This window comes from Phlebotomus papatasi, chromosome 2 (assembly GCF_024763615.1).
Source record: "Phlebotomus papatasi isolate M1 chromosome 2, Ppap_2.1, whole genome shotgun sequence".
Lineage (NCBI taxonomy): Eukaryota > Metazoa > Arthropoda > Insecta > Diptera > Psychodidae > Phlebotomus > Phlebotomus papatasi.
In genome coordinates this window covers 31133678-31153988 of record NC_077223.1, presented here as the reverse complement: position 1 = coordinate 31153988, position 20311 = coordinate 31133678, and the positions used below count along the sequence as shown (strand labels likewise).

Below are 20311 nucleotides of genomic sequence, written 5' to 3'. Positions count from 1 at the left end.
GAGTGTAAGAATTTGGTCGCGTAAAACCTGGGAGTTTAAATTTAGTTTAGATTCCATATAAATAACAACAAATATTTTATGAAAATTAGTTTTCATACACTTCTCAATATTATTCTGAAAATGCATTTAATAATTTTCTTGGCATATTATTATTAAAAAGTATAAAAAAAAATATTATAATCTCTTACCCTGTTTTTAAAAACTCAGGCACTGCAAATTTCTTGGGGAATACAATCAAATTGACGCTTAAGCGGTCTTCAGACTAAAGGTTTAGCCCAGTTCCCGCGAAGGTCTCAAAATCCTAAATAGCGAGCAATTTTATTACTTTTTGATAGCCTAATATGTTGTTTACCTTTAATAATCCAATCCAAAGTCATATTTTTCCAAAAAATCGTGATTGGTAAAAAAATTGGAGCAGTTAAGGAGTTACATGGGTCTATCAGGTCAAAAAATAGGCCTTTTTTCTGATAATAATTTATTGTGTCTAAAATATTTTATAAATTCCAACTTTTGGGATATGAAAGAGTAACTTTAGTTTAACTTTAAAACTGCCCTACCTCTGAGAGTTTTACTCCGATTGACTTGAAATTTTCGGAAAATATTTTTCAAATGTTATACTATAAAATAAAAATATATTTAAAAAAAAAAGATTTTTTGACCTGAGAGACCCATGTAACCCCTTAAGCCATGGCTAAGCCTTAGGTCTGAAGTCCGTATTACTGTTAAGCAACGTCTTCTCTCCATCCTTTTCTTAAATTCGACAAAAACCAAATGTTCTAATTAAAAAAAAAAGATATTAATAAAGTTTCGCAAGCTAGAAGACAAATAAAGTAAAAGTCCTTCCAAATGGCTTTATACCATTCGATCTCAAGTGTTTCCTTGTGCATTTTTCCTGTTAAAAAATTGTTTATTCTAAATAATATTTAAGTACAATCCCACTATAATAGCTTTAATAATTTACTAAAAAAAATGTCTTTTAAAGCATAACTTTCCCCTAATAACTCTACATAGGATTTTCCTGGAAATTGGGGGAAAATTCTTAAGTATTAGCCAATTAGATAAAAATCTGCCATTAATTTACTTGTAGACAACAAAGTAGAAGTTGATCTAAATTCGCAACTTCCCCCCATATCAAATTCACTACGTAGTGTCCAAGTATGTTCACATGATTGTATTTTGAGTGTGTAAAAAATAACAATAAAGTGAGGAAAAAAGTATAAAAAAACAATTTCTCAGTCAGTGTATCTTAATAAGGGAATAGGATAAAAAAGAGTAAAAAAAAACAGAGTTACAACTATCGTCGGATTTGCGAGACCACAAGCATAACGAATGATCCGAGGAGGAATAAACTGGCGGGAATTGAGGAGAGTAGCCTGAATCGTTCGTCTGTCATGACACCGCTCTTCTTGGTCACTGACCATCCTAAACTTCTTTCCACGGCCATTTTCCACTTGGCATAGCGAGCATTGCGCTCCTCGAGAGTCGTTGTTGGCAAAAATGTATCATGCACGATCACTTTATCCCGGAACTCATCCCTAAAGTCACAAGCATTCACCCCATCAGCCAATCCAGCTGCCACTGCAACTCCCAAAGCTGTTGTATCTGTTGCCTTTGAACGCACTAAAATCCCATTTGAACAGATTCTATCACTATCTTCACATTGAAAAAAAAAACTACAAGTACTCACAAACTGGAATTCCACTGAGATCAGCCTGAAGCTGCATTAGTAGATCATTCTTAGTAAATGGTCCGTCCACATGCAATTTATTGGGCGCAAAACCACTATCTTTATTCATAGCTTCGAGAATGTCACGAGTTTGATAGCAAATAGCCTCAAGAGCTGCCCGTATGATGTGATTCTTCGTTGTGAATCCAGTCAAGCCACAAATTATTCTGTATTGCCCATCCAAGACAAATAAAAAAAAAAACAGGGAAAATAGTATTAGGAAAAATTTTATGATGTAAAATGGGCAAAGTTCATGAATGATCCCAAAAGCGAATGAGAGAAAAGAAACAGAAGCTGCGTTACATCGAAATTTCCACTCCAGTCTGATCACTCTACTCTCTGCGGTTAATATGCTCACGAGACAACAATTTGAGAAAAAATAAATAAAATCCATTGAATGGAGAGTTGTTGTCTCTAAATTTTTCCGTATTGCTTCTTGTAATTTTTGTGTCGATAAGACAAATTTATCTTCTGGGGCACTCATGGAAGGAATATCATATAACAGCCATAAAAATAATCATTTTCCTCATAGATATTTGGATGGAAGGAAATTTTTCAACTGAGATGCGCTAAAGTCCAAAACTCCGAGAGAAAGTGTTGCAAAAATCTCTACCGGACTTATCCCGAATTCTGAGATAAAAAACACAGTAAAAAAAATAACACTGTGTAATCTTTTACACCACTATTATAGTGTTCAATTTGGAAAAAAAATTTAATTTAAAATTGTTGAATTTAAAAATTGTTGAATTTTTGTGTGTAAACTCAAAAATTGTTGAATTTTCATTTCATTTCGTTTATTTTGGTTTTTTTTTTACCTTTTTAGACATTTGTAATGTTTTTTCCTGTACTCGGGATCCTCCTTAATGCGAGATAATTACATCTGAAGCTCAGATCTTCACGTGCATATAAATATTTGATGTTCTACCTATATGACTTTTGTCCAATGAAAAGCATCTCGACAGGAAATTCAACAATTTTTACACAACTTTTGTTTACAAATTCAACAACTTTAGTTGAAATACACAAGGCTTCACGTTATAACCGTGGTATCATACTAGAAAATTTCACATTAAAATTTTAATGTGATTCACATTAATTGTTGCTGATATGTGTCCTAATGTGCAATTTTCATCAAAAGCTTTTAGAAATCAATTCATTTAGTGGTAAAAAAATGGACTCGAGTCAGAAAAACTGGTATAAATAGATCAAAATAGCATAAATACGATTGATAATTAATGAGCAAATTAATGAGAAAAATTTACTCATTAAATTTTCATCAGGTACTACTTTATTGCAGTCATTCGGGTAGTTTCTGCGCCACAATTTTCTCACCAATTTATTAGTGATTAAATTGTGATAAAAAGTAATGCTAATACCTACTATTTATCGCGCACGAGATGGACAAAGGACAAAAGACCATGAAAAGTATCGGTGAAGGGGATAAGTAAGAAAAAAGCTAAACAAAAATGTGTTCGATCTACATTTTATATTCCTTCATAAACTTCTAGGATTTCGTGGTGAAATGAGATGGTGGCCGAATTAATTGGGGCTGTGCATCAGGAAACCGTCATTTGGGACTACAACTGACGGGAATACAAAAATAGAGGCAGCCGATCTGATGGTTTTCAGGCCGTTTGCAACAAATTGAGTCACCAATCGCCGGAACTCACACCTCAGCCGGATTTTGGGTGATATTGGCTCCCGCATTTTCGTAGTCTTCTTTTGAAAATAAATCCCCCTACAATTTGAAGCAGCTCTTTACTGTGTTATTACACTTGCACATTAAAATTTTAATATGATTCACATTAATTGTCGCTGGTGAGAGTCGAAATGTGTAATTTGTGTGTTTGAATCATTTTATATTCAAAATTTGATCTATTTGTTGATAAAAAGGTAGACTTGGCCCGCAAAATTTGATATAAATTGATTTATAGCAATAATGCGAAAAATTAATGTGGTTTTCTCTTTAATATTTTAATGTGAAAAATATTTATGCTTTAGGCAAATTTAAACTTATTTTTGCAGGCTAAGTCCACTTCTTTATCAATAAATAGAAAAAACCTCAAATATTAAGTGACTCAAAGACACAAATAACATATTTGGACGCTCACAAGCGACAATTAATGTGATTCACATTAAAATTTTAATGTGCAAGTGTGATAACGCCGTTAAATTCCTCCGAAGTCATCCGGAGGAAATTATTATGTCCAAAAAAATCTCCCCAGAGAATTTAAACGACACCATGTGAAGGTCGCGTTAGGAGCCAATCCCTCGCCCACATTCTCCTTCTTCTCGCTTAGCGGGTCCTTTTGCACAACATAAAAGTAGTGTACATCAGAAAAACTTCCTCTTCTTCACTAAAATCGCAAATTTTTGCTAAAACGACTGAAATGCTTCAAAAACAAAAACAATCATCTGACAACCCGTGTGCCATAGTAACATTGAGCAATTCTAGCAATGTGTCCTGACTAAATCAACGATTTCGAGTGGTTCTAGAAGTTTTAATGAGCATCTTTTCACTTTAACATTAATGTGAAATTTTCTAGTGTGATAACTCTGTAATATAATAGTGTTAAAAATTATAAACAAACTATAACAGTGTTAATTTTTGATCATGTGAGAAAAAATACCACAAAGTTGTGTATTTTTTCACACTATAATAATGTGAAAAACTATAATCATACTATAATAGTGGTAATTTTTAGAATTTTTCAACAGTTTTAAATTAAAAAAACATTGTTGAAATTTTATTATAACTATAATAGTGAGAAATTTTACACAGATCGCAATTAAATAATTAATTTATCCGATTTCACACTATTATAGTGTTAAAATTTTACACATTTTCAAATTAAACATCGTTGTTCAAAATTTTTCAATTATAATAGTAGTAATTTTCAATCACGTGGCAATAAATTACATAATTATTGTGCATTTTTTTAACATTTTAGTTGTAGCATTTTTTAACAAAATGCTACAACTTTCTAGAACATTTCAACTTCGTGGGATCAACACCAGGGGCGCTACAGTCAAAAAACCAATTGCAATATCACATAACCTCAATTATCTCGACTGTAGCTGAACCGATTTTGATAATTACTTCGACATAATTGTAGAGGACATTTATGTCTACATTTCTTCCATACATCATTTTTCGATCAGATAATGCGATATGTCCGATTTTGTCGTTTAAGTGTGAAAAAATTGATTTTTCCCATAATAACGCTTTGAAACCACTCAGATGGCAATTTGACTACTTCTACTCGACCAAGACACTTAAAATAGGGTTTTAAATGGAAAGTCTCACAAAATACAACAATTATTTGATATAGTTGAAGTTCACCAAATGAACACTTGGGGCGATCTGGTCGAAAAAACGAGTTGAGAAACAAAAAACCTCGCTTATCTCGGCTTCTGAGTAATCGATGAGATCATGTTCTATGGCAAAATTATAGAGAACTTTCTGGTTTACATTTCACCCATATATCACTTTTGTGTCAGTTCATCCAAATCCTTGATATTTTGGTTTAAATACAAAATTTGTATAATTTCAGGAATTTGATTCCAGATAACTGAATGGCGTCCCTCAACTTCAGCTCTAAATCGAATTTGCATGCATTCCGAATTAGCTAATGTTAAGAATCTCACCCACATAAGCCGGTTAGGATTATCTGTCCTTTTTGTCAATTTACGCATTTTTATTGCAATTCTTATTCAAATTTTCCATGGCACTAGGTGAAAATAATAATAAAAAATTGAACAAATAAAACGAAAATTCAATGAACGATAAGCAAAAAACTGTACGAGAAAGTAATCGTACAGTTTTTGCTCACCGTTTATCGCATTTTCGTTTGATTTCTTCAATTTTTTTTATTATTATTTTCACCTAGTGCCTCCGACTATGAGATAAGGTAATATGGTAATTGAGAATTTTGCATAAGAATTGCAATGAAAATGCGTAAATTAACGAAATACGATGAGCATTTTACTGTCAATGTGATTCTGCCCTAAGATAGCAATATTTTACTACCAGTTTTTCTTGTTGAATTGAATAAAATGGAGATTTTATAACTTAATTTGACTCATTAAAAGCACGTGTTTCATACGGATGTTGTGAGTATTATTAGTGGCTCTTATGTATATAATAGAAGAAACTTATTTTATTCTGAAAAGTCATACAACTTTTAATTATCCATCCTTATAATACGAAAAAGCTCAACGAAAACAACTACTTGAAGACTTTACTACAAGACGGAGAGTTAATTTGCTTAAAGCATTGTGGATATTGCAAATTAAACAAGAAAAAAAAGATGGTATGAATTACTGCTAAAAATATCTTGTTTTACGTGAGCGACAACACCAATCAAATATTTTATTAAAATGATAACGGACCTTTCTGTTTGTCAATGTAATTATTTTTTAAACGAAATGAAACGTATAATTTTTACTAAGATAGGTTTCTTTTCTTAATATTTTAATACTTGAAAAAGCTGTTAACTCTTCCACGTACTATTTCTCACTAGTTCTTCCTTCCTCTTGCAACACTAAACTTTAGCAATTAAACATCGGTGTACAAACCTAACAATTGTCAAAAAATAGGCACAATAAAGCTATAAAGCGTATTTGACAAATTATTGCGCACTCTCTTCTCAGCAAGGTAAGATCTCTTTCAGAGCCAACAAAAGCACTTCTTCAAACAGTTTTACGATCAATTTTTATCTCAAGTGTCTAATTGAAGCTTTTTTTTCTGCCATGTACTTGAGCTCACTGTTTCTAATTTTGGTGGGAGAATTCGTGACGAGGTACTGAAGTTTAAAACTGGTTTTGAAGGTCTTGAGAGATAGTGGAATGTTTGAATGAAAGAGAAATGGTTTCTCGTGGGTGATCCCTTTCCTAGAAAAATTAATACAGAAGAGACAAAATAATGACACTCACCCTCGGGCATCTTTTCGCCAATAGGGAGCATAGAGGCCAGTGAAAGCAGGTACAAAGTACACATCGCCCGTTGAAGACACCTTTGAAGCCAATTCCTCGGATTCTTTGATTGTCTCACGCAAAATGCCCAGATTATTTTTCAGCCATTTGAGTGCTGTTCCTGCCACAGCTACAGATCCCTCGAGGGCATATACAGGAGTTGTATCTCGGCCAAACTGATATGCCACTGTCGTCACTAAACCACTCGTTGAGTGGACAAACTGAAAGAGAAAATACTCTCATTCCAGGAAGTGCAATATCTCACTGATAAGCATATTTTATTTCTTTTAATTTTTGGACCTATTAAAATTTGGCACCGTACAAATGAGCAGTAAAAAATGAAATTTGATCAGCTAAAAGTGAAATTAGAACAGTACCTAATTGGGAACTTTATGGCTCCGGCACACCTTTTGGATCAGGAAAATTTCATAAAACCAAAATGTACATAATTTCTTTAAGTTTAGCATGTATCTATCCTTATTCTTTTACAGTCTTCTTCTTCTTGTTTTGAACATCACGCCAAATTAAATTTAGTTCAGTCCAATTTGGAGTCGAGAGAGTAGGATAGACTTATGGAAATCTTTTGAAAAACAAAGGGACGCGAATTTTGATTTTATAAAATTCCCTGATCTAGGTGTCCTGGAGGCATAATGGCCCCAATTCGCCTATTTGATGAGTAAAATATCATGGAAACGAAATTCACATCCTTTTTTTCTCAAATATTTTACACAAATATCCAAAGGTAAATGTCCTAATTCAAAACCATTTCTAGACGCTTTAACTTTGACAGATGATTCAACACATTAAGATCATATTTTTTCTGAAGAGAATTACATAAATTTGTTCCTTGGCTCTTCTAGAATGTTACTGTTTAGTGAAAATTCTTTAAATATAATTTAAAAACTTCTTAAATTACAAGAAAAATACGCGAATGTAAAATGCTTCTATTGGAAACATATTAATACAAATGGAGACAAGGGAGTTTCTAATTGGAGACAAACAGTGTAAGTGCAACCGCGACGAATGGCTTCCAAAACCTTGTTGAGTTGCTCTTGAGTGCAGGATTTGTACTTATTTCTGGTATTTTCTCCTTTTCCATCTAAAAAATAAGAAAATCTCTCAAAAAAAAAATCATATTTCCGGGGTTTCCCATTGAAGCCTTTGCAGACACTTCATAAAAACCCTTTTTGTTCACGAAATAGGTAATTATTTCATTTGAAAACTTCACGTACCGTCAACAATAAAGATTAGCACTTAATTTAACTAAAATTAGCCAGAAATATGACATAAATGTTAAACAAAACGAATAAAAACAGTCACCTCATTGTGTTTTTCATTGGAAAACATGGTCGATCGATGAAAAATTCGATAGTGAAAAGGTACACTTTTAATTTTTCTGAGAAATTAACAAATTAAAATTTGTGAATATGAGTGAATTTCGCTTTATTTGGAGCAAAATGAACTAAATAATGAAACTGAGATAAAGAAAATATATAAATATAGCAATTTAGTACTGTATTTATCATGAAAACAGTGACGTTTCCATTTGGAATAGAGAAACATTTCCATTTAGAGCAAGTTTTGAATTAGCTTAATTTACCCTATCTATTCTACTCTTTCGCATTCATCTTCTTCTTCTTTTGAATATCACAACATAATCAATTTAAGTTTGAGTTAGTGGTCTAGACATATCGAAAACATTCAGGAAGAAAATGATGTGAATTTTGATTTTAAATTGAAATTGAAATTTTTGCAAAAGGAAGATGTTTTTCCTTTTATTTTCGGCAATATGTTAATGCCCTCGGCATACCTTTTAGATCAGAAGAATTTCATGAAGACAAAATACACATCCCTTTCTCAAACGTTTTTTGTATATCGATTTCACTCATTCCCATTCAAGATTTAATTGAGCAGAATTGAATTTGTTGTGATGTTGAAAAAAAAGAAGAGTGCAAAAAAGTGGGATACACATATGCAAAACATAGAGGAAAAAAGGTGTATAGATTTTGATTTCAGGAAATTTTTCTGACCTAAAGCAGTGCAAAAGCCATTATATAATTTTAAATTAATTTTTGTAAATATTTAAGTTGTTTACTGACTAAAATGTAATATCTTACTGATCAAATTTAATTTTATACTGACCAAAGATTAAATTTTTATTGACTGCTGCTTTGTTTTTGCTTTAAACTTTATATAAGAAAAACTATAGACATTTTTTTTTTATTAAATAAAATAAATGTTTTAAATTATTTGTTAAATGTATATTGTAAGGTAAACTCCCAAATTCTGCGAGAAATATCTTTAAGCGTTAAATCTTTAACGTTTTTATCTTTTCTGTTTTTTGATTTTTTCACAGCATGTCAAAGTCAAAATTTTGTCCCACAAATGCATCGTAAAAAAAAATTGAAAAAAGTTTCGATTTCACGATTTTCTTCGGGTTTTCGTAGTTTAACTATAATAAAAATTGATTTTTTTTAAAGATTTTGCTTCTCAAACGAAAATTACGAGCTGCAGATTTCCCGCAAATAAGGGAGTACTGTGACGAGGCGCTCCATTGGACTACGCATTAGTCTGCCATTTTGTAAATTTTTTTCTCGAAAAAAATATTTAGGGGAAATGCTTCTAATTTTGTCCAGTTTCTTATTTTGGACACTTTGAGGATAACATTGGACACTAAAAATAAATTGATTAAAATGATGGATTTTTATTCCAATATTTGATGAATAATGAATTCTATCTAAATATTTGTTCTTTTTGGAATATTTTAACACTAAATACGTTAAAATTTGAATATGATTTGAGTTGAAATTGCTTTGTTGAAAATTCAGTGTGAGCAATTGCTTACGAGAAATATGACAGAACTTCGTGGCTTACTTCAGTCTTATTTAGTTTTGGTGAAGTACTAACAAAGTTTGTTCGCTGTTTTTGAGTGATATTATTGAATATTCATTGAATATTGTGTTGATTCACGTTACTGATGATTTGTACATTTGACCTGAAGTGAGATTTGCCTTGTGAATTAGATTTTTCGTGTGAAAAATGGGAAATTTTTTAAGACATTCACCAGTGAGGTGATGATTCTTATTTTGGACAGGTGTTTTTCTCACGAAATTTCGTGAAGTTTTAGCTTTTGTGATGAATAGGTTGGACAAATGCCTGGAGAAACAAAGGAGCATCATCTCTACGAAAGAGATGTAGCGAGAAATGCCTTGAAAGGCTTCCGGAAAGGCCAGGGAATGAGCGAATCCGCATGTACTTGGAGTACCGAAGTCAACTCACTTTAATGAATGATATGGAAAGTTTCTGGGCTTCTGTGACATTCTACGTTTCCCTTACATGAACAGGAAGAGGACTTGGTAAGATTGGTTCATAAAATGAAGAACAATGGGCATCCTGTTGAGGCGGATTATCTGTCCAAATTTACAGACAAGTTGTAAAAATTAATAACCAAGTTGTCCAAAATAAGAGTCAAATTCACCTCTACATATCAATTCATTTTTAAACGTATTAAAACTAATTTTAGTAAAAATGAGATGATAAATAGCTTGCCAAGTTTCTAAAAAATCCTTCTGAAAAGAGAGTAACAAAAAAAGTCAATTAGTATTGAAAATATCGCACTTCAAACTTAGGATATCGATGCTTATATGCAGACTGTCCAAAATTATGAGCACTTCCCCTAAGTACTCTAAATATGTATAAACATATACCAAAAATTTCAAGAATCTCGGTCGTTTCCTTCTCCTTCAAAAAATCGCGAAAAACAGTTGAGTTTTGGCCTTGTAATTGGCACTCCCCCTTAAGGGTTTTAAGTGTTTGGTTATTTTAACCCTTAAAAGAGTTTTTGTAATTTTTTTTCACGTAAATTTTAGGATAAAGAGAGTAAAAGTTACTCTGCAAAAAGTTACAACAACTCCTCTGAATATTAAATCTAAACAGAAGTCAAATTAACTCTGAAAATCAAAAATCACAACAAAAAATAGTAAATTTAAAACATCGATTCGAGTAAGTTTTACTCATTTTTTCCTGAGAGTAGAATATGACTTTACTCTGTTTTACAATATTGAACGTATTGAACAGATGCTTCAATATCCAATTTAGGCCAAGAGGTAACTCATTCCTATTTTTTCTGACAAGGGATTCTGGTTTCGCGGATTTCTCAATGCAAATTTTGAGTTTCTAAGATTTCTCGATGCAAAAAGTGGGTTTCTCAGGTTTCGCGACGCAGAAATTCGGTTTCTCTAGTTTCGCTATGCAATTTTTGGGTTTCTCGGGGATCACAATGCAAAGAGTGGGTTCTTCGAGTTTTGCAATGCAAAGAGTGGATTTCTCGGGGTTTGCGGTGCAATTTTTGAGTTTCTGGGGTTTCGCAATGCAAAACCTGGATTTCTCGAGTTTCACGATGCATAAATTAGGTTTCTCGGGTTTCGCGATGCAGAAAATGGGTTTCTCGGTGCAATTTTTGAGTTTCTCGGGTTTCGCAATGCAGAAATAGGGTTTTTCGGTTTTCATGATGCAGAAATTGGGTTTCTCGGGTTTCGCGATGCAAAGAATGGGTATCTCAGGTTTCGCATTGTAATTTTTGGATTTCTCGGGTTTCGCGATGGAATTTGTGGATTTATCGGGGTTCGCGATGCAATTTTTAGGTTTTTCGGGTTTCGCGATGCAAAAAGTGGGTTTCTCGGATTTCGCGATGCAGAAAATGGGTTTCTCGGGTTTCGCGGTGCAATTTTTGAGTTTCTTGGGTTTCGCAATGCAGAAATAGGGGTTTTCGGGTTTCACGATGCAGAAATTCGGTTTCTCAGGTTTCACGATGCAGAAATTGGGTTACCCGGGTTTCGCGATGCAGAAAATGGGTCTCTCGGGTTTCGCGATGCAAAGAGTGGGTTTCTCGGGGTTCTCGGTGCAATTTTTTAGATTCTCGGGTTCCGCAGTGCAAAAAGTAGGTTTCTCGGGTTTCACGATGCAGAAATTGGGTTTCTCGGGTTTCGCAATGCAGAAAATGGATTTCTCGGGTTTCGCGATGCAAAGAATGGGTTTCTCGGGGTTCGCGATGCAAAAAGTGGGTTTATCGGGTTTCGCGTTGCAGATATTGGGTTTCGCGATGCAAAAAGTGGATTTCTCGGGTTTTGCGATGGAAAAAATGGGTTTCTCGGGTTTCGCGATGGAATTTGTGCATTTCTCGGGTTTCGCGATGGAATTTTTGGGTTTCTCGAATTTCGGTGATACACAGAGTGAATTTCTCGGATTTCGCGATGCAAAGAGTGGGTTTTTCGGGTTTCGCAAAGCGTTTCTCGGTCAATTGACACGGGTTTCTCAATATGAGTTACCCCTTAATTTAGGAGTTATCGTGAAGAAACTTCATAAATTTTGAACGTTCTGTAAAATCGTATGGTCTTTTATTTTTTTTATTCTACTAAAATAAATAAGTAAAAAATGTTTTCTTTACATAAATATATCTTAGCGCTTAACTCTTTCGCGTCTTTAGGGTAATGTCATGACTCGGGGAAAAAAGTTTTTTTCGGGTATTTACATTAATTGAAATCTATCTGTTCGTGCACGACATCATAATAGAAGGATGTAAGATTCTTGGCTCATTTTCTCAAGACTCCAGTTAGATTTCAATTAATGTAAATAGCCAAAAAGAAACTTTTTCCCCGGGCCATATATGACCCTAAAGACGCGAAAGAGTTAAAAGAAAATAAGAAAAAAAATTAATTATATTGAATTAAAAAAAAATGGTATAACATGCAATTCGGTAAACTTGTAGTTCAATCTTTACTATTTGGCCATGTCGCATGCTATTGAGTGGAGATTTTGAGATTTTTCAGAGTGATTCTGGTACTTTGAAAACCATCAATCACAATTTAATCCAAAGAAATCACAGGATTTTTCTCTGAACACACAAAAAAAAGAAAACACCAAGCATATCTCAGTTCACACATCAAATATTTCATTTTTTTTTTCTTTTTTTTTGAAAATTAAAGAAGCTGAAATTGATTAAATCATTGTGTTTGGACTTACCCTATTTCCAGTATTGCACAAGAGAAAGCATCCACTGCGGTAAGTATTCTTGGCCTGTCCCTGCTTGAAGCACATCTGCCCAACGAGAGACGCCTGTTGATTGCCCAATACCCCACTAATACTAATCCCATTGAGTACCCCACCGTCCCTGATAACTCCGTAAATCTCTGATGAGCTGCGTATCTCAGGCAACATATCCGGATGGATGGAGAAGGTGCGCAGCAGTTGTTTATCCCATTCGAGCGTCTCGATGTTCATCAACAGAGTTCTCGAAGCGTTCGTGACGTCAGTTACATGAATACCCCCATCCGGACCCCCAGTCAAATTCCAAATGAGCCACGAATCAATTGTTCCCGCCAGACATCTCTTTTGCCGGCACGCTCGATAAACCTCCCGAATGTTGTCCTTCAGCCACCTTATCTTCAAAGCTGAGAAATATGGAGAAATGGGCAGGCCAGAAATTTCTCTGAAATGATCCTTATTCTGTTCGGGAAATCTCGCCAGAACCCGATCTACAGTCACATTTGTCCGGATATCATTCCACACAATTGCATTATACAATGGCCTTCCGGTCGTCTTATCCCATACAACCGTCGTTTCTCGTTGATTTGTAATCCCAATGGATACAATATCTTTCACACTGTACTGCATAGCCTCGAGCTTAAGGCATGCTTCGGAGGCACAGAGCAGCACAGCCTGAAGGATTTCATCTGGATTCTGTTCCACCCATCCTTCGCACGGAGAAATCTGATTGATTTCCACGGAATGTGAGCATAATTCCTCCAAGTGTGGAGCCTTAAAGATCTACAAAATGCCCCATATTTTTTTTTTTGTTTTTATCAATAAAACTTTGAAAATATTGATTAAATTTGAGGTACGTACAACAAAACGGGCAGTATTTGTTCCCTCGTCTATCACTCCAATCAACTTGTTGCGATCGATGTGCATTTTTGGCAAATCACCTCGTAAATATTCAAGTTCACCTATAATGCAAATAAGGCACCAATGGTAAGTACATATTAAATAATCTTCAAACATTTTCTTTGTACAAATTTGCTTTTTTTAACAGAAATTCTTTTTCGTGAGGTCTTCTTACAGTTAACCATTCAATATCCCCATTTATGAACTCAAACAACAAATTAAGAATAATTTTTTATTAAAACGTAGAATAGAGCCGACACTTTTGAACAATTTTAACATATTTATAGGCATTCCTGAAATTTTTGAATATCTCATTAAAAAGGGTGGCAAAGCGTCCCAGGCTTTGCGAAATGCTCGAAGTCGTGACTTAGATGCTATACATTAAAAGTACTTTCGCATCATTTATCATTTACCGGTTCTCAACCGATTTGAACCGATTCATAAATCATTCAAGAGATCCTCCAAAATTGCTTTAAAAGTAATAAAATTGATTTTCTGACAAAAATTACTTATCGGTTCATAACCGGTTAATTACCGGTTCAAAACTGATTGAAATTGGGTAAGTTTTGTCGGAAATTCCAAGACCTGTCCAACAAGTTCAAACATGACCCTATTCACCTTATAAATGCTCTCTCTAGAGTTTTTTTTTAAACATTTGACCTTGAAAAAAAGCATTATTATTATTAATTGCCCGCCTAGGTAATCTCTAAAACATATTAAAAAATGAAAGAAATCTCACGACGCGTTTTCCAGTAATCCAAAAAAAATGGTTTTCTAGGAGAAGGGGAAGCGTGAAGGGAAAAGGAGGGGCATATTAACGATCCTTGGATCGACTTATGGGGGGTCCTTCGAAGGTCTTAAGTCGCTATCTCTAACCGTTTGACCTCTAGAGCTAATGACAGCCGGACGAAGAGACGGACAGACGGACAAACAGCGTGACGACATCTCTCAGAAATCGTCTGAAACACGAAGATTAGTTGAGAAAAGTGGTGTCTGAGGGTGGAAGGTGGAAATTTGGGGGGGAAGGGGAGGGTGAAAAAATCGAAAGATATATATAATGTTCTCTCCCGTGAAGTTAGAGCAGTTAAAATTGTTTTATAGGAATAGTTTTTATCTCATATTAAATTTCAATTAAGGGGGTTCCCCTAACTAAGATGTTTCTACTTGCTAATTTTTTCCAAAAAATAGGGTAGACGCTGGTATTAGCAAAACGCTCCTAATATCGATCAAGCGATGCTTGTAATATCGACTTCTCTTCCAATTGATGGATAAAAAAATAATATTTATACATGAACTTTAATTCTTATATGATTGTTTAATTATTTTATGTTTCACGATGTCAAATAAAAAATTTCACAATTTTTCCGGTAATATTTGCACAAGAAAAGTGATTTTTAAAAATGTGTGCATAAAATTACAATAGTAGCCATTCCAAAAATTCACTTTGCTGCCATTTGTCTTAAGCAAATACAGTCAGTTTTGTCAGTGAATTGAACAGTTTGTGCGCTTCTTATCGATACAATTGGTATAGATATTAGAAACCAATTAAGGATTGAAGCTTAATAAAGGATTGAGAACACGAGAAATCGCTGGAAGCTTGAGTCCTTTCACGGGCTAATGTGGATCACCCAATTACCAAAGATCAACTTCTCGACAGTGTGCAAATGTTGTGCATGAAGTTGAAAATTCCAAACAATTTTGTGGTGTATCAAAATTATTTTGATTGTTCCCTTTAGAAATTAAAGCTAAATATTTGAATTATCTATTTTTTTATTTCATCAGAAAATATAAAATACATATTCACATTCCCTGATGGTACGTGTAAAACCCATTTTTTCCTTGATCGATATTACAAGCATCGATTGATCGATAATACCATCAGCTGATCGATATTACATGCAAATGCACTTCGAAAATTTTTTCGTGTTTTAAACCACTCCAAAATAAATATATCAAAAATGTGAGTGGTCGATCTTGTAGAGGACATCTGCAAGATTGACTATAACAAGTTTTCACTTCAAAAATACGAATATATAAATGGTTTTTTGTCTGTTAAAGTTTATCATTTCCTTAACTGATCGATAATACCCCCGTCCACCTTACCGATATGACATTTTTCACTGCTCAAATTTTGCAGAATGAGCAATAAAAAGAACATCCTCTTTTATGTGTTCGAATATCTGGGTCACCATCCCCTCCAAAACCATGTTTTTTGGGATTGGTCGAAAACATGTCGTGCGATTTTTTTCCGGGGAAGGGGAGGGACGGGGGAGAAATTAGGGACATATTAATGGTCCCAAAGTCAACTTATGGGGTGCAGCGGGGGGGGGGGGCCCCCGAAGGTCCCAAGTCTCTATCTCTCATCAATTTGCACTTAATTTAGATTGAAAATCATACGGAAAAAAATAAGCCATTTTTAAGACATTCGTTCCTCAACTTACCATCAAGACTGAACCCCAATTTTAGTTCTGAACATTAATAAAAGTTCTTTACAAGAGATAATTGTTGATATACAAAACATTTACCGACAAACTTTCCCTTAATCCCAATTTTTTCCCAAACGTGTGACTTACTCGGAACGGAGGGAGTATTTTATTTTAAATGGATCATGAAGTTTCCTTTAATTATCAATCTTTATAGCTCCGGCATACCTTTTGCGAGGTCCCACTCTATTACATTCCTCTTCTTCTTCTACTTTTAAACAACGCACCAAATCCAATTTAATTCGATCTAATTTTGAGAGAGAAAGGGAGAGATAACCATACATTATGCAAAACGCTTAAGAATAAAAGGGATAGTGAATTTTGATTTCATGAAATTAACTTGGCCTAAAAGGTGTACTGGAGCCATTACCAACGTGTTCTTACAGAAACTACTACTGCTAAAAACATTATGAAAAATGTTTATCTTTCTAAAACCGCCCTATTCTCCTCAAAATAAGAAAAATAGCCCATAACTCCATATTAAGGAAATTAACGATCAAAATTATTATATTTCAAAGTTATTTAATTGATAATATGAACTGATCCTTCCCATATTCCATTTTTGTAATCTAATTAAGCAAAAGAAAAACGGTTTCCATAAAAAAATTTACAACAATATCGCCCCAAAGCTCGAAGATAGGCAGCGAAGGCTATTTAAAGATGTAGACTAAAATCTCTCGTAGGGCAACTTTTTATTTTACTAAAAAGATTTGAAGCTCACTTTATGTAAAAAGTTCCACTTATGTTCTTCTGGGGTTCTTAAACTTTTCATTAGTTTGAAGTGCGTTGTGCTAAGTAATTATTATATTATAAAAATCAAGCTATTTCGTTCATTCCATTATTAAAATTGGCTTTGAATAATCAGTTTACTTTATCACGAAGCGGAAGCCAGCTTACAGAATTGTAAAAGTCGCTCTTATGTATCAGTTTTAGCTGGGAAGTTATCTGTGCAAGACCTGTGTTAATTTCTACTTTTCACTACAATCATGATTGAAAGAAATTTTGCCGAACAGTCGGGATTCTTATCGAAAGCAATCCATGCAGGACCTACACCGAAATCCTTAGGAGATCCTCTAATACCACCAATAGTCAACTCTGTAGTTTTCCAGTATGACTCTGTTCACAATGATAAGGCAAGTCACATTAACAATATGACCTTGAACTTGGAAAGAATTTACTTCAACAGATATTGGGAAAGGCCTTCGCGCAAGGGGATTTCTAGACATGCATTATTATTCTCTCTTGTACGGGATGAGGTTGTCAGTCCCATTCCCCGTGGAATCAAGTGCAGTGAAGCTCACTGGATGCATTCCGAACACCTTTAACGCCAGAAAAATTCCTGGTGACCTAAAGGGGATTCGAACCCGGGACACTTGCATCATAGAGCGAGTGCTTTATCATTTGACCCATTGAGTGCCCAATTAAAATTAAATATTAAACAATTTTAAATTAAATCATAATAAATTAAGAAGTCACATTACGGTATCTAATTCGTCAGTTTTAAATGTTTAGATGCTTTCAATATATAGCCAATGAGAGAAGTTCTCCTAATGTCGACGACTTAGAATATAAGTCGAATAACTAGATTTTTTACAAAAATCATTTTAGGGCAGAATCACATTGACAATAAAATACTCGCCATAGCTTCACCGTATTTCGTTAATTTACGCATTTTCATTGCAATTCTTACGCAAATTTTCCATTACCCTATTACCTTATCTCCTCGGTGGTACTAGATGAAAATAATATAAGAAAGTTGAAGAAATAAAACGAAAATACGATGAACGGTGAGCAAAAAAATTGTAAGAGAAATTAATCGTAAAGTTTTTTTTGCTCACTGTTTTATCGTATTTTCGTTTTATTTCTTCAATGTTCTTATATTATTTTCACCTAGTGCCTCCGACTATGAGATAAGGTAATATGGTAATCGAGAATTTTGCGTATTAATTGCAATGAAAATGCGTAAATTAAGGAAATACGGTGAGCACTTTACTGTCAATGTGATTCTGCCCTTATTCGCTTTTTGGAGATTTCTTTATACCCTCTACACTGAGAGAAATCCGAAAAAGTTAAAATAACATTCCGGAAATGTTAATTTTACTTTTTAATGAATTTAAACCATTAGAATAATCTATTTTAATAGATAGTCTAGTACCTAAAAATTCCCGAGAAGAGCATGGGTCAAAGCTATTAAGAACATAGAAAAAGAATTAATTTGCCCGAAACTTGAGTTGTCTGAAGGTAACGGTCCTTCCCCTGAAGCTCAAGATCTCATTTTAATTTTATTCCACAGGACTTTGAATACACTCGTGTGGTAAATCCCACGAGATCTGCTTTGGAACAGTGCCTAGCAGCTCTGGATAAAGGGAAATATGCTCTGGCATTTTCCTCTGGCCAGGGAGCAACAACGACTATCACCCATCTCTTGAATACCAATGATCATGTCCTCGTCGCAAAGGATTTATATTTGGGAACTAAAGATTCAGTGATGAATTTGAAAAGTGAAAGATGCATCGATGTGGAAGTTTTTGATTCAACTGATCTTGAAGCATTCAAAAATGTTTTGAAATCTAACACAAAAATGGTTTGGATTGAAAGCCCAACTAATCCCTTTTTAATCGTGAGTGATATCAAAGCTATTGCAGATATATGTCACAATCACAATAAAGATGTAAGTACTATTCATTTTAATGTAATAATCTTCCATTATTAGTAATAAGTTAAGTTTAGTTAAAAGTGCCCTATCGGCCGAAAGGCACTAAGGTTCTAAAAGGTACTTACTAAAGGGGAAAGATACTAAAAAAATATTTTTCTCAAAAGAAAACTTTTTCTTGACCAAGAATACTTCCTCTTGGTTTCAGAAATTTTGTTCTTAAATACAAAAAATATATATAGTAATTGCATACATATTTGAAAATTTGCTAATATGAAAGCTTTTTAGCAACGGCCAGAAAGTGGTTACAAAAATGGCTAATAAATGTGCAAAGTGGTCAATATCGGAAAATTTTTACATTAAATACAAAAAAAAAACAGGGGGGAGAGGTGATAACTTCTTTTTGATAGTATCGTCTGTCGATTCTGGAAAATTGGAATGATAGCTCCACTTTTTGTAGCGATTACAAATATTTATAAACAAACGCGTTCTTTTAAGAATAGTGCAATGTACTTACACTCTTAGAAAAAATTAGTTCGTACAAGCTCATATGCAGTTATTAGAACTATAAAATATAGTAAATATAGACCCAACTATATATTTAGTTTGGGTAACTAAATGAAATAGTTGACCACAGTTAGTTAAAGTATCCTTTTCATTTAGTTATCACAACTAAATCAAAATAGTAATGGGTACTATAACATATTAGTTCCAATTACTAAATAAATGGGGTTGATACCCATCTTATTGGCTGTAATAACTATATCATATTAGTTGTGGTTACTATATAGCATTCATTGTGATGCATATTTCTTATTAGTTGCTTAAAATTCGAAAGAGCTTCAACGCATTACTAAAATAAAAACCACTCTTTACTATTGGAAAAGTAGTCATAACTTTATGAAAATATAGGCCCATCTATTTACATTGGTTGTGAGAACTAAAAGGAATTAGTGACCAATATTAGTTGGGATAATGATTTCATTTAATTAACACAAGCAAATATAATTGTATGAAAGCATTATGAAATAATTGCCGCAACTTATCTACGTAAATATTGTCTTATATTCTCACTACTAATAAATTTATTATGAGTATAATGTTTTAAGAATATAAGAACTATTTTAAATAGATTTGATAATAATCGCCCAAACAACTAATTTTCATTAGTAATCACGTCTAAACTTTTCTAAGAGTGTATAGTCCACTAATCTTTAAGAATGGGTTATTCATGAGATATAACTGATTTATCGATACTATCTATTCGATATTATCGAAAAGTTATTATTCAATTCAAGGTTTTATTACTTACATAGATAGATAAGATATTATGGCAGGATATATATATGGCAGGATATATCCCGGCGGAAATTGTTACATTACACTTGGACTTGGATTACAACTAAATATTGTCCCACACTGAGAAAAATCCGAAAAAGTTAAAATAACATTCCGGAAATGTTTATTTTACCCTGAAGTATTGACCATAAATCGGTGTAAATATTACGCTTTCTAGGTGAATTAGGGGTTAAA

General features: G+C 33.6%; 1 protein-coding gene across 2 annotated transcripts in view; it reads right to left on the bottom strand.

The window, feature by feature from the left end:
- Positions 1–886: 886 nt before the first annotated feature.
- LOC129803474 (glycerol kinase) overlaps positions 887–20311 on the bottom strand; it is a 35922-nt gene continuing 16497 nt past the window's right edge. For both annotated transcript variants that reach the window (XM_055850058.1, XM_055850060.1), the window contains 5 exons: positions 13604–13704; positions 12722–13525; positions 6662–6921; positions 1688–1893; positions 887–1620 (listed from right to left, as the gene is read on the bottom strand). In XM_055850058.1, coding sequence (XP_055706033.1) covers positions 1295–1620; positions 1688–1893; positions 6662–6921; positions 12722–13525; positions 13604–13669 — 1662 coding nt within the window. In that variant the 5' untranslated portion in view covers positions 13670–13704 and the 3' untranslated portion in view covers positions 887–1294. The remainder of the gene's footprint in view (positions 1621–1687; positions 1894–6661; positions 6922–12721; positions 13526–13603; positions 13705–20311) is intronic.